Source organism: Fusarium redolens (assembly GCF_020744475.1).
Source record: "Fusarium redolens strain MPI-CAGE-AT-0023 chromosome Unknown BKA55scaffold_5, whole genome shotgun sequence".
Classification (NCBI taxonomy): domain Eukaryota; kingdom Fungi; phylum Ascomycota; class Sordariomycetes; order Hypocreales; family Nectriaceae; genus Fusarium; species Fusarium redolens.
The window spans coordinates 1,239,157-1,251,441 of record NW_025763668.1 but is presented as its reverse complement, the minus strand read 5'-3'; the positions used below and the strand labels follow the sequence as shown (position 1 = coordinate 1,251,441).

Below are 12,285 nucleotides of genomic sequence, written 5' to 3'. Positions count from 1 at the left end.
CGTTCGACGCTGCTGAGGCGGCACGGAAGCGTGGAGTTTCGAAGCGTTTGCCGCTTGCACCTAATGAAGGGCTAGTGAACATTGGAGCCTTCAGCTAAAAGAGAAGTAAAGTCATGTTCGATGTTTGGTCTAAATCCTTTTATTTATTCAGATCAATAGAGACCTCTACGTTATGTTACTTGGTGGTTGGAGCAATGAGTTGTTTGGTATCGACATGGTTGTCAGCCCTGCGCTTACCATAAGTGCCCGATGTGCGGGGAAGCATTACACTACCTCGCAGGATCATGTCACAGAAATATAGTATGCATGGAGCATAAGCCAGGTTAGTCGTGATTCAGGTCTTATCCAAGTAATAAACATAACTAAGAGTTATATCAAGATTTATTTATATCTTATAACTAGTTTATGTTTACTCTAACCAGGCGCTAATCTAGAGGACCATTTTGAAGAATAAAAAAAAACTTCCTAAGTTTTATAGAATTCTTTAAAGTGTTCCTCAAGGTTTAAAATTACCTTAAGGAAAGTTACCAGGCCCATAATCACAGTTAATATTCATATCCTCTTAACACAGCTCATAGCTTTTCAGGCATCTCTTTCACCTTACAATCTCCAACTTAATTTAATGATAGTATAGTCCCTAGTTCTTGAAGAAGTTTTAAGCATTCTAATTACACTATACTTCATAAAACATATAAGGTATCCCATCCAAGAAACGCCACGCTTAATAAAGCTTTTGCCTCGGATATTACACCTTCAAACCGTACTCATTGCAATACAAATCCTCCTCAGAAAGCATTCTCCAAAGTTTCAGCACCCACAGCCTGCTCAAGCATGTCGATTGTAGCCTGCCATCCAGGCTCCATGATTCTCGACATTATCGTCAGTCGTCGCGCCGCCTTGTCAACACCCTCCTTCTCCCTCATAACCTCAGCTCTCTCAGCATCAAGCTGTCCAAGTCTCTTGGTAACAAGCGCAATCTCATTATCCGTCTTGTAAATTTCAGCTATGCTCTTGTCAAGCTGGCTTTTGACGATGATGTACACCTCCTTGTGCTCGAGAATAGTCTTCTTTCGCTTGTTGATAAAGGTGCGGAGCTCAGCATCCCCGGGGTTCTTCTGGTAAACTTCTTCGAGACCTCTGAGCGTCTTATTCTCGTTGGCTGTGGATTTCTCGACGTCTTTGAGAGCGTCTTGTGCTTTCTTTTGGTCGTTTGTGAAATCATACTTTTTGTTAAAAAGGTTGCTCTGAACGGCCGAGAGTCTGCGATGCTCTTCGTTGATATCAGCAAGCAGCTTTTCAAACTTCTGCATATTTGGTTTTATAATATGTAAAGTAGTTTTCAAGCTTTCTTTGAACTGGTTTCCAGAAGGCTACAAATGGTCAGATTATAGTAGTATAAATTGGATGGGGAAGTTCTCACCAGAAGTGCGTCCCAATTGAGTGCTCCAGGCACTTGAGACTGTTGCGGTGGTGCATTGGATGTCCTTTGCCTCTTTGCTCCGGAGCGTGAGGCGTTTGCTGGGGTATTCACATATGAGATTGTTGGTGATGATTCAGCCGGGCGTTTATTACCCCGAGATGGAGCTAAGTGACGAGGCGTTGATTGTTGGCTGCTTGTTAATTGGGTGTAAGCCTCCTGGGGAGCCACGTGGTTAGACACTGACGGCCAGCTGCCTGATTGCTGTTGAGGGGTCAGAGAGGTAGCACTAGTGCGGGGCGATGCCAATGGCTGCGAGCTGGCTTGTGTGCGGGGGGCTGCGGAACTTTGCGAATTTGAAGCGGAGGTTGAAGCCGATGGCTGACTATTAGATCGCTGGGCTGACTGCGTTGCGCTGTTGGTACCGGGGATCGGGGGAAGAGGCACTGCTGTACGTGATTGTGGGCGAGGTTTGAAAAAATTCTGCATTGTGTTTGCAGGAGAAGCAGTTGGTGCAGATTGTTGAGGAGGACGCATAACGCGCTGTGAAGTTGCAGGCGTTGATGCCGGTGCTTGGAAACTTGGTGTTTGTTTTTGCAAACCTGGAGGACTCTTTACGGCCAGAGTCGCAGATGTATATTCTTCTGAGCCGCTGTCTTGGCGAACAGAGCTCCTAGGTGTATCTGAAACCAGTCGAGATGGCTGTTGAATGCTGCGCCGGGGACGGCTTGATGCTGCTGACGCAGAGTTGGGTGTCGACCTTGCATGATCAGGCCCAGATTGGCCGTTTGCCTGTACAGGCTCTGGGCTGTCGTTCATCATGAAGCCATCGCCGGCTGGGTCAACCTCTGTATCGTCACCTGAATCGTCGTCTTCGATCTCGACGATTTCTCTGATTGGTGAGCGGCGTCTTTCTCGAGGCGGGCTCTGTTTCTTCGGCACAGCCCAGTCGAGATCATTCTCATCCTCTTGCTCCTCAACATCCTCCTCTTCCTCTTCCCCCTCCTTATTTTGCTCTGGTTCCTCCTCTAGTCTCTTTTCTTGTTCTTCTTCTTCCTCCTCCTCCTCCTCCTCCTCCTCCTCCTCCTCCTCATCTTCATCGTCATCCTCTCCGATCTGATCCTCTGGCAAACCCAAAGCCACTATCTCATCAACTGGTTCAGAGTCTGCCTCAGTCGCGTCACTATCGCCAACCTCATCATCACTCAGGTTATTCACTGATGCAGGCTCATTTGGATGTGGATGTTTGGTATCAATACCCATCCCACGAAGCCATTTCCGGGCCTTGAGGATATCAGATTTGCGTAGTTGAGGATACTTTGTGCGTGGATGGTGGTTTGCATGGCCCTTCAGTCTGCGTCGCAACTCTTCAATATCAACTTTGTTGGTCACCACGAGCGACACCAGCGCCGAGAGACTTTCGATGAGTCGAATTCCCCACATGTCAGGCACGAAGCCTTTGCACAGTTCATTTGGCCACATTCCGCTGACCTGATGAATGCGCGACGCTGCGTGATAAGCTCGATGAGTTGGGTATTCTGGTGACGATTGACCCTTCACGCCTGGCGGCGGTCTAGCGCGATGGCGCGCCGATGGGATCTTTGGCGTCATAGAAAATGAGTAAAAATATGGATAGGTTGATGTTGGTTGTGAGTCTGCGAAAGACTGAATGTGCTTAAGATGAGCTGATGTGAATGATTATCGAAAGGGTGGTGATGTGTTTGCGACGCATGAGGTAAACGGTAAACACGGTCCAACTGCGTCACGTGTTTTGGCGTGGTACCCGAATGGCTGAGCAAAGGGGGCGGAAAAATAAATTCCAGCTCCGGCGTAATACAACAGGCAAACTCAGCCAGACATTGGACACCGTATTGTTTCGTGTCTAGCCAATGAATAAAGAAAAGAAGAAGAATAGACATAGTACTTATGAAATCTTCCCGAGGCAGAAGATATTAGACTTGAAGATGCCCGTTCCAATGTGCAGCTGCTTGTGTGATGGATGGTGAAGCCTTGATTGATAAAGTCGCCAAGCACTGGCTGGTAAGACAAGAAAATCTCACCAGGAATGGCTGAAACCTCTTAAATCATCTGGTCTGGGGAGTTCAGACTACGACTTGGCTTCTTCATCACCCGACAGATACGACTCGAAAGATATTTTCATCCTGATTTTCAGGTCCCACATGTCCCACCGAAACCATCAAACCTACCTAGCCTTTGTTCAAAATACTATTGAAACAATACCAGCTGGTTCAGTCTCATTCAAGTCCTTCTACATTATAGGCCTCTTATTTCATTGTTTCATCTAAACTAAGTACCAGGTCGTTCTACACAGAATCACACAGTCACTATTTTATGATAGTAAATACAATCTTGCTCTAATTCTTCTTGGATCAGCTGTATCAGTAGAAGAAAACGTTAAGAAAACACGGCCTGTGCCGCTTATCTCTCAAGTCTTATCTAAGATGGTTAAAGCCATCTTTCAGAGTACAAGTCTGGCCAGCTTAACTCAGGAACTCTGCATGTTCCGCTTTCCTAACAGAGTTTCAAATCTCTGACCTGGTGCCATTGGATCTTTTTCCCTGGCTGATGCACAGCTACACCCTATCCTGCGGGCTCAACCTGATACTGGACTTAGTAATGTATATCGCCTAGAGAAATAACGGCAACATATATAAAATCGACATATGTGCTCCGTCGAGACTTTTGGCAAAGGGTATCCTTTTCATCACGCCATGCTGGCTGAGATACACAAGTGTACAACAAGATACAGTGGTGAGCTAGGTACTAGGTAGGCGATATCTTGATCATCTTGCATTGTATACAATTAGAAAGATAAAGCCATGTTTTATTCTCCACCGATGCATGATCGAACACTTTGATTCCCATTCTTTTACAGGCGACAATGGTGAACGAGCAGAACCTGCCATATTTCCCACTCGCCAATCTGAACCATACGTGACAAGGCCCATCCACCTGTTTCATGCGAATGTCAGCAACTTACCAAAGAAAACACCAAAACATTTGAAGCTATACCTTTCCCTACAAGTAAAATTGAACCAACAATACTTCGCATTCGATTCACACTGCTGCCGATTGAACCAGACTGCCCGTGTTCTTGGTCGCTCCACCCATGACGCCGAGCATCAATTAAGAGCCACGCCCGGTTAGCTCAATCGGTAGAGCGTGAGACTCTTACGAGTACGCGATCTCAAGGTTGCGGGTTCGACCCCCGCATCGGGCTGTTCCTATATTACGATTGCGAGCGTTTACGAGGCTTTCCTTTTTGCATCCCAATATAAATAACATTACGCTCTTAAATCATATATTTTGCTCTCAGTCAGTCGTGCGAGTATCAAGGCCAGAGTGGATTACACTGGTTAATGCACTGCGGACGGTTGTAGCTCCTGGGGCCAGAGGATATGTTAAGAATGGAAATCTAATTATTCCACAACCATCAGAGGATGGCTAGGATAGGTAACTATATACAGCGAAGCCCTAGCTGCGGACCAGGCTGCTTGCTATGATAAAATGTGCCTTAAAGCGCTGCTTGGTTCTTGGTCACTGTTTCTTCAAACCATTAATCTTGACTGTCTCTACAGCCGCAAAGGAACATCGACATCCCGGAGATGAGACAAATTAGTCTGAAATACTCAGCTGGACGTCATCAACCCACGCCACATAACCATTACTGCACTGCGCCCTGATGACAACCCGAATAGCATTGTTACTGTCCAAAGCAGCCTGCGTCAAGTAGAACTCGCCCGACAGAGGAGTGAAGTCACTAGCGATCTGGGCACCAGCAACACGAATCCTCTGTCCAAAGGAGTCATTGAGGTCGTTGTTATCAATGAACGCCTCGAAAGCAGTGCAGTGAGAACCAGAGCTGACCTTGGCGTAAAGAGAAAGGCTGTATGGCTGATTCGCAACGAGGGTTGACTTGCGGAGGACTTGGACGGTGTTAGACCAATCACTAGCCTGGGAGCCCATGGTAAGAGAGAATGAGCCTTCGTGAACTGTTGTAGTGTCGATGTTGGCGTAGGCGCCGGTGCCAAAGTTGAACCATGGAGCAATGCTGCCGCTTTCGAAGTCACCGTTGGTTAGAATCGTGGGTGTCTCGATAGGTGCGGCTGAGGTAGCGGATGAGGCAGCTTCCGTGGTAGAAGTGATGGCAGAAGTCTCGGTAGTGGAAACAGCCACGGTTGAGGTCGGCTCAGCCGCGCTGGTAGTCTCGGTCTCACTCTTAGTGATGGTTATGTCTGTGACGTAGCCCGACTCAGTTGAGGTCAGCCCAGTGGTGAACGTGGCGTCGCTAGCAGTAGCAGTCTCGGTTCCAGAAGAGAATGTTGATGTAGCCTGAATCTCAGTGGTGGAAGAAATTGGCCTGCATGGACTAGCCTCGGATCCAATGAGAATGGATAAAGCTGCAATTGCAGCGTAAAGTCTTTGCGACGCCATCTTAAAATGAGTGAATAAGACAGTCGCTGTAATGAACGTGAGATCCAAAAGGAAAAGAATGAGAAAATGCAAGTCAAGATCCAGGGGGGGACGGAAAACGGGCTTCCCAGTACTGAAGTATTTAGTGCTTGCGCTGTCATTATGGGGCATCTTAAATTACATGGGCGCTAAGGTCCGTTGAAAATCGATAGTTTGCTGATAAATGTTGATAATTTGGTTGCGCCAAGCCAATAGACCACTCTGAATATGGCATAGTGATTACTGTGTGCTTCAGCTCACGCGTGGTGCCTTATCTTATCCGGAGAAAAAGGAAGTCTGGAAATAAGCGATATGGACAGTATTTATCGCCGAATGTTGATAAATGGTATACGTTGGAGAGATTGCAATTTCGGAGACAGCCTCAACAGAATAGTCGATTGGCAATCTCGACCCATTCAGCTTTGACGGCCTATGGTTCAGCAGTTTAAATGGCAATTTCAGTTGCATATCGATTGCCTCTACTGTCTATATGCTCTGGATACCTCTGAATCTTAGGAACTTTCAGCTCTAAGTATCATCGAATAGTGAGGTATGCCGAGAATCGATACAACACGAATATCCTTGAAACCTGCAGCCACATACAGCGGTCGTCCTGCTTCGGTGGCTACCAGATAACAGTCCTTGCCTTCCTCAGCAGCGCGATCAAGACCCCATTGCAAAAGCATCTTGCCAATGCCGCGTCTTTGGTTACCCGGACTGACACCGATGTAGTCAAGATCTAGGCGGTCAGTTACCGTAGTGGAGGAAGTTGAGTGGGAAACGTACGCCAGACACCATTAATGCCCTTCTCTCCAAAATTATCGACAGCATCTTGATTCACAGTCTTTTTCATCTCGTTGAATGCTTCCTTATCGAGGGCTGCGCATTGTATCTCCCTGCTGGGTGCTGAGTCACCGCCAGAAGCAGGAGGGGCATCCCAGAGTGAGAACCCGACAATGTGGTCGTCGGGCCCCTTCTCATCATCAACGGCAACTACGAGATGAGATTCCGATGATGCTAGACTCGACGCTTTGCGTGCGAAGCGCCAATCATACGCTGCTTCGCCATCGGGGAGGTCTTTGGGTTGGAGATGAAGGGGAAACAAGCGACGTGACAGAGCATCTGTGTCTGGGTTGAACGCCGAAGTTGCGATACGAGCTATGGCAGGGAGATGCTCCTCCGAGGCTTCAATCAGGCGGATTGTCATGATTCGGGCGTAATACAAAGTTGGGATGCTCTTTAATGAGTGGAAGAAGGAGGTGAAGCCAGAAATGGCGGAGTAGAGATCCACTAAAGTTACGCCCTAGATGACATGACATTAGCGCCCTTTCCGGTTCATGACGATTGCTTCACTGCCGCCGAATGGTGTGGACTCACAAAGGGAATTTGTAAAGGCTTTTGTATATTTTTCTTGTTACGGCCTCACAGAAGGTGTCTCACATAAATATGCGTGGTGGTTATGCATTTGTCTCTAACATCTGCGATGCGTCAGGCTTCACAGGGAAACGTCGGGCAGAGAACCTTGTTAGATCCCACTGAAAGAGTTACATGCATCTTCTTGTTCCGCGGAACCAAGTTATTATAAATTACAAGTTTGTACAAGTATCAAGATCTATATATGCTAACACCACTATACCGTCTGTATCGGTTTTCTCATCGATTTCTTTCCGCCCTGGATTGCCGATATGCTCGTCTGAGTTCCATACATTGAGATACTGGTGGGTACTTTCGGTCCACTACCGACAACTCCATGACCCTCGAAGGCAGCCAAAGTTGACCCAGTAATTCCCTCGCTTCCTTGCTCCTGAAGACAAATAGTGCTATCTCCCTTATCAAGTTGAGGAAACCAGTTCTTTATACCAACTAGCAAGGGCTTGAATGTCGGAAGACAAGCACAAGTTATTCCAGACGCGATTTCTGCCATGGACCACGAAGCTGGTGTGACGTTCCACCATGTCATATCTGCAACGGGCTTGAGCCACCGCATCCGAAGAATAGCAATTGCGACGGTTCTGAAGGGCGTGTTAGTCAAAGATGGGAAGACCCAAATGCAAGACTTACAATGATCCGAGACCGAAAATACCAGTGAGATATATCTTCTGAGAGCGCGGAAGCTTGAGTTTCCAAACAATGGGAAGAGGCATGACGATAATTGCAAAGTCAGTGACGACGTGCACAACACCACTGACGTACCACAAAGTAGACTGGGAAGGGAAACATCGTCCGTCGACTCGCGGGTCCCAGAAAGCTTGGAGCGGAATGCAGACCAGGAATACTCCGACGCCTATGAATATTCCCCAGAGCGTGACAAAAGCGAGTGCACTCGAGTAGAGCCACCGCATATTAGAGACCGACATGATTCGATAGTAGTGGATCAGAAACGTCAACTTGATGGTGAAGAGAGCGTATGAGTACCATCCAGGACCACCTAATGCATAACCCCACCTAATGCATAACCAAAATTTCGCTCCTCCCATACAAAATCCAAATTTTGATGTCCACAAAAACAGGCCCGATTCTCAATTAATAAATGAGGCTTTGGAGAAAGTTTCTAGAAAATTGCTCAATTTTTACTGTCTGCGTGGTTTTTTGACCTCCCGACCGCTCCGTGTGCGCTGGCAGTGCTTTGTTACGACCATAAAGTCATCACTTTCGTCCTCTGACCTGACACCCACCTCAATCACCGACTCGACCTCCTCATCCACATCCACCTCTATTTCTGCCTCTTTTGAGTCAGGGAGAGCTTCTCCAGCCGCTAGATTCTCCGACAGAGCCATGAATCGTCGGTTCGGGTTTGGTACCGCCTTTCTTTTCTTCCCTCGCCGCACCTGGGCCATCTGCTCCTCGAGGCCAGTAATCCGCGCATTCTGAACGGCCACCTTCATCTCTAAAGCTTCCAGCCCCTTTGCGATCTTACTGTACTTCCGCCTGGTCGGGCGGCTTCGGTGTTTGGCCATTTCCCTCACTTGACGGCTCGTTTTCGGCGTATCATCTGAGTGCAGTTGAGGAGGGCTCGGCGTCTTGAACTCTTCCAACAATTTTTCTTTGTCCGGTTGAATTTCCGGATGTGCTAGAGCTTTATACCGATTTATTGGCCAATTTCCAGTAAACCTCCAGCCGGATAAGATAATATCTTTCCTCATGCCCGCCTCCCTGGCTTTCGCGTATGCCCGGATAAAGTTGACTTTGTCAACCGGCGCAGAATCGGTCAAACTAGCCAGCTTTTGGAGTTCTTTCCGATACGCACCTTTGATGACATTAAAAATTCCATTATCTAGCGGTTGCAGACCATGAGAACAGTGTGCTGGTAGGTAACAGCAGTAGACATTGTTCAGAAAGCACGTAGCCATCCACTCATCCTGACTGCTCGTTAGCGACCCTATAGCGGGTGACTCTGCGGAGAAAACACCAAAAGGCTCACCTGCGCATGGCTCCCGTGACCGTCAAGGATAATAAGTCACGCATCCGATGCATCACGAGGCTCCGTTTGTGGTAGATAAACGTCCTTCAACCACTCGAGAGCAATATGGTTGTCTGTCCAGCCGTTCGGTGATGTGATGTAGTGCCAGTCCGCTATTAATTCGAATTCGTTAAGGAACCACTGCTTCTGCAGCTCTTTTCCTTTAAAGATAATTCCCGGTTTCAAAGCACGGCCAGTTGCGGTGACAGCCTCAATAAACGAAGTCCAGGTGAGCGACTGAACGCCTTTCAACATCGCCTTCTTCTTCGGGTCAGAGCTCCCGATCACGAGGCTGTCCAGGCCTCATGGACAACCAATTAGCTATGCCCTATAAAAGCCTATAGAGTACTTATAGAAGACTTACCGAAACCCACCATTATGCCGCCCTCGTCCACGTTAACTGTGTTCTCAGGCTTGATCCAGCCGTACTCGTTCTCCCTGATATCGAAGTACCAATTGACCGCCTTCGGAGTAAAGCCGTCAAATCTGGCGGCTTCTTGACGTTTTCCAATCTTGGTAGATAGTTTTGGGTGACGTTTGACGAACCTGGTGGTCCAGTGCTTGCCTAAAGGTTTGTTATCGCCTTGTTGTTGAAGGATGGCCTCGACACAGGCGCGGACCTGGCTGTGCGAGGGAGCATAGCCCAGAGACTCTTGTCGCAGCACCCAACGAATAAGCGTCTCCTCCTGGCTCTTTGGAATACGCTGGTGGGCCTGGATACGTTCATTCCTGCTTGCTTGACCGGAAAGTCGTCTCGAAATGGTCCACTGAGGTACTCCACGTTTCTGGGCCGCCTCATTCTGTGAGAGGCCTCTATCGGTGGTGTCGAATATAGCCTCAGCTACGTCATCTTCGGTATAATTACGGCGAACCATTACGGAAGGAGTTGTGGCGAGTAAATTAGGTGAAAGTTCGGCTTGAGTGGATGGAGTCGCCTAGGGTACATGAGATGAAATGCGACAAAATTCAAAGGGCTAGAGAACCAGGCTACAGGGCGGAACGGGAAAAATTCAAGCCGATATGAAAATTCGATGAAAAAAGCAATATAGTGCAGGTCTTCGTTCGCGAGTATCTTCATGCCTGGCCGAATACAATGCAATTGAAAATTTGGATTTTGTATGGGAGGAGCGAAATTTTGGTTATGCATTAGGTGGGGTTATGCATTAGGTGGTCCTGGATGGTAGAACATGATTGATATCCAAAAGCACTGCAGGGTCCGTGTTAGAGAAGTCCGAATATGGGGATCGGTTTGCCCTGCTTACTCGGAAGTATAGTTTTAGCTGTGGAGGTGATAATGTAAAGCCGTGTCGGCCAAGTCCATAATGCGTCACTGCGATCGTAGTTTAGTTGATGTTATCGACACAGACAAGAGTGACATACTGGCAATGATTGACGATCCACATCCCAACCCGCAAGCCTACAATAAGTAACATTAGAACCTCTTTGTCTCGAGGCATCTTGGCTCGACTTACCAGGCCAACCACGACGGTCACGTCGTCAAGTCCAAGCATCTGTCTCTCCCGACGACACCAAAGTCGCAGTCCGACCATGACAGCTGACAGACTCATCAACGAAACTGAAACTGCAATCGCGACTCCGGACCTATCCTCACCCGCCTTTTCAGCCATTTCCTCGTCAGTCATATTCATGGTGTTGTGGATATCGACGCAGGGACCGCACAGGAACTAGAGTTAAGTGCAACGTCACGATGAACCACCGTGGAACCCAGGGCCAGGGGACGGGGTAATGGCCCTGATATCCCCCGATCGATCGGGAGATCATTGAACCGTCATTCCCGTATCTTGCCGCTCTTGCGTCCGTTCTGACCAGTTTAAGGTTGGTGGTACTAGTCACTGGAATGTGGCTATCCCAGCTTCATGGATGAATCCGGGTTTAAACAACGCCCATGTCCGAGAGACCTATCAGAGTAGCCAGCTTGAACGCCTCATGGCTGATTAGATCGCACTGGACCAGGCGCCTTGTCCAAACACAGTTGATTGCCATCGTCATGAGGGAATTGCAGGCGTTGCAATGGGAATAAACCCAAGAAACATTGTTTGAGAAAGCTTGTTCGGATTCCGATTGACAAGTCCAATTAATTAGAAATCCATCGGAATGATGCTTCAGTATTTGGTGGCCTCGGGCGCATTATTGAGCTTTCGTAACAATCACGGCATTGATATCCGTGTTGTCCATCGGTATTGGCTGACCAGTTCAGCTTTCTCTTGTCGGTAAGCGCTACTTGTCAAAGCTTACTAGACTGATGATGTTCGGTTTTCTGTTACTATTTCAGGATCTTCCTCGTTGTCCACCGTTTCATAGACAACACTTTTCCTTGTCTCTCACAACCCTCCACGTCGTGGATGGACTGCAAGAACTTGATGCAGAAGAGTAGCGAAACATCGTTCGCCGATCAGGGAAGAGTTTCCATCTTGCGAGCGACCACATTCGGACTAATGAATAACGGTCTGCAGCGGTCAAATTCCTTCAAGACAGCAGGTGACGGCGCGACGTGGTTCTGGAATATCTCACCAATGCCCCGAGGTGGTAAAGACAAAAGACAGAATATCCTTATCAGTGCCACCACTTATATCATAACACCGGAAGATAAAAAAAGGCGTCCCATCATATCTAATGCTTCATACTGTGAGCTAATCGCTAGATATGTACTACAGTATTTCGGTGACGAGTGCAACACTGCCAAACCTTTTGGTGACCTTCAAGTAAAGGAAGCCTTGAGAAATGAGTGAAGTGCGGCCTCTCTGTTGCGCATCGCAAATGACAACACTTGAAGTGCATATCATGTTCCGTTAGAGCCTGAACACCTGATCAAAACGCATTCTTGTCAGTTCCCATATATAGTCCTTGAGGAGATTAGGCCTTAGCTGCATCTTATTGATGGCTATATTTGTTCATTAGTCGACGAGCGCACCAT

General features: G+C 47.8%; 4 protein-coding genes and 1 non-coding gene across 5 annotated transcripts; 1 reads left to right on the top strand and 4 right to left on the bottom strand.

The window, feature by feature from the left end:
- Positions 1–785: 785 nt before the first annotated feature.
- On the bottom strand, positions 786–2,899 carry BKA55DRAFT_506256 (uncharacterized protein; the record flags this gene model as incomplete). The annotated part of the gene is made up of 2 exons (XM_046187251.1): positions 786–1,370; positions 1,421–2,899. 2 exons carry the CDS (start codon positions 2,897–2,899, stop codon positions 786–788), a joined length of 2,064 nt encoding a protein of 687 aa, XP_046052023.1.
- Positions 2,900–4,575: 1,676 nt separating this feature from the next.
- BKA55DRAFT_t125 lies at positions 4,576–4,658 on the top strand. The gene has a single exon. It is a non-coding gene; the product is annotated as a tRNA-Lys (tRNA).
- Positions 4,659–4,729: 71 nt separating this feature from the next.
- BKA55DRAFT_661988 (acyl-CoA N-acyltransferase) lies at positions 4,730–7,462 on the bottom strand. The gene is made up of 4 exons (XM_046197608.1): positions 6,677–7,462; positions 6,411–6,629; positions 5,910–5,984; positions 4,730–5,838 (listed from the first exon to the last, which is right to left on the bottom strand). The coding sequence occupies exons 1-4, from the start codon at positions 7,095–7,097 to the stop codon at positions 5,054–5,056; spliced, it is 1,500 nt and encodes a 499-aa protein (XP_046052022.1). The 5' UTR covers positions 7,098–7,462; the 3' UTR covers positions 4,730–5,053.
- Positions 7,455–8,377, bottom strand: BKA55DRAFT_562362 (uncharacterized protein). The gene is made up of 2 exons (XM_046192271.1): positions 7,952–8,377; positions 7,455–7,902 (listed from the first exon to the last, which is right to left on the bottom strand). The coding sequence occupies exons 1-2, from the start codon at positions 8,365–8,367 to the stop codon at positions 7,521–7,523; spliced, it is 798 nt and encodes a 265-aa protein (XP_046052021.1). The 5' UTR covers positions 8,368–8,377; the 3' UTR covers positions 7,455–7,520.
- Positions 8,378–10,229: 1,852 nt separating this feature from the next.
- Positions 10,230–11,059, bottom strand: BKA55DRAFT_562348 (uncharacterized protein). Its single transcript, XM_046192270.1, has 4 exons — positions 10,823–11,059; positions 10,731–10,767; positions 10,613–10,680; positions 10,230–10,557 (listed from the first exon to the last, which is right to left on the bottom strand). The coding sequence occupies exons 1-4, from the start codon at positions 10,997–10,999 to the stop codon at positions 10,507–10,509; spliced, it is 333 nt and encodes a 110-aa protein (XP_046052020.1). The 5' UTR covers positions 11,000–11,059; the 3' UTR covers positions 10,230–10,506.
- Positions 11,060–12,285: the final 1,226 nt, after the last annotated feature.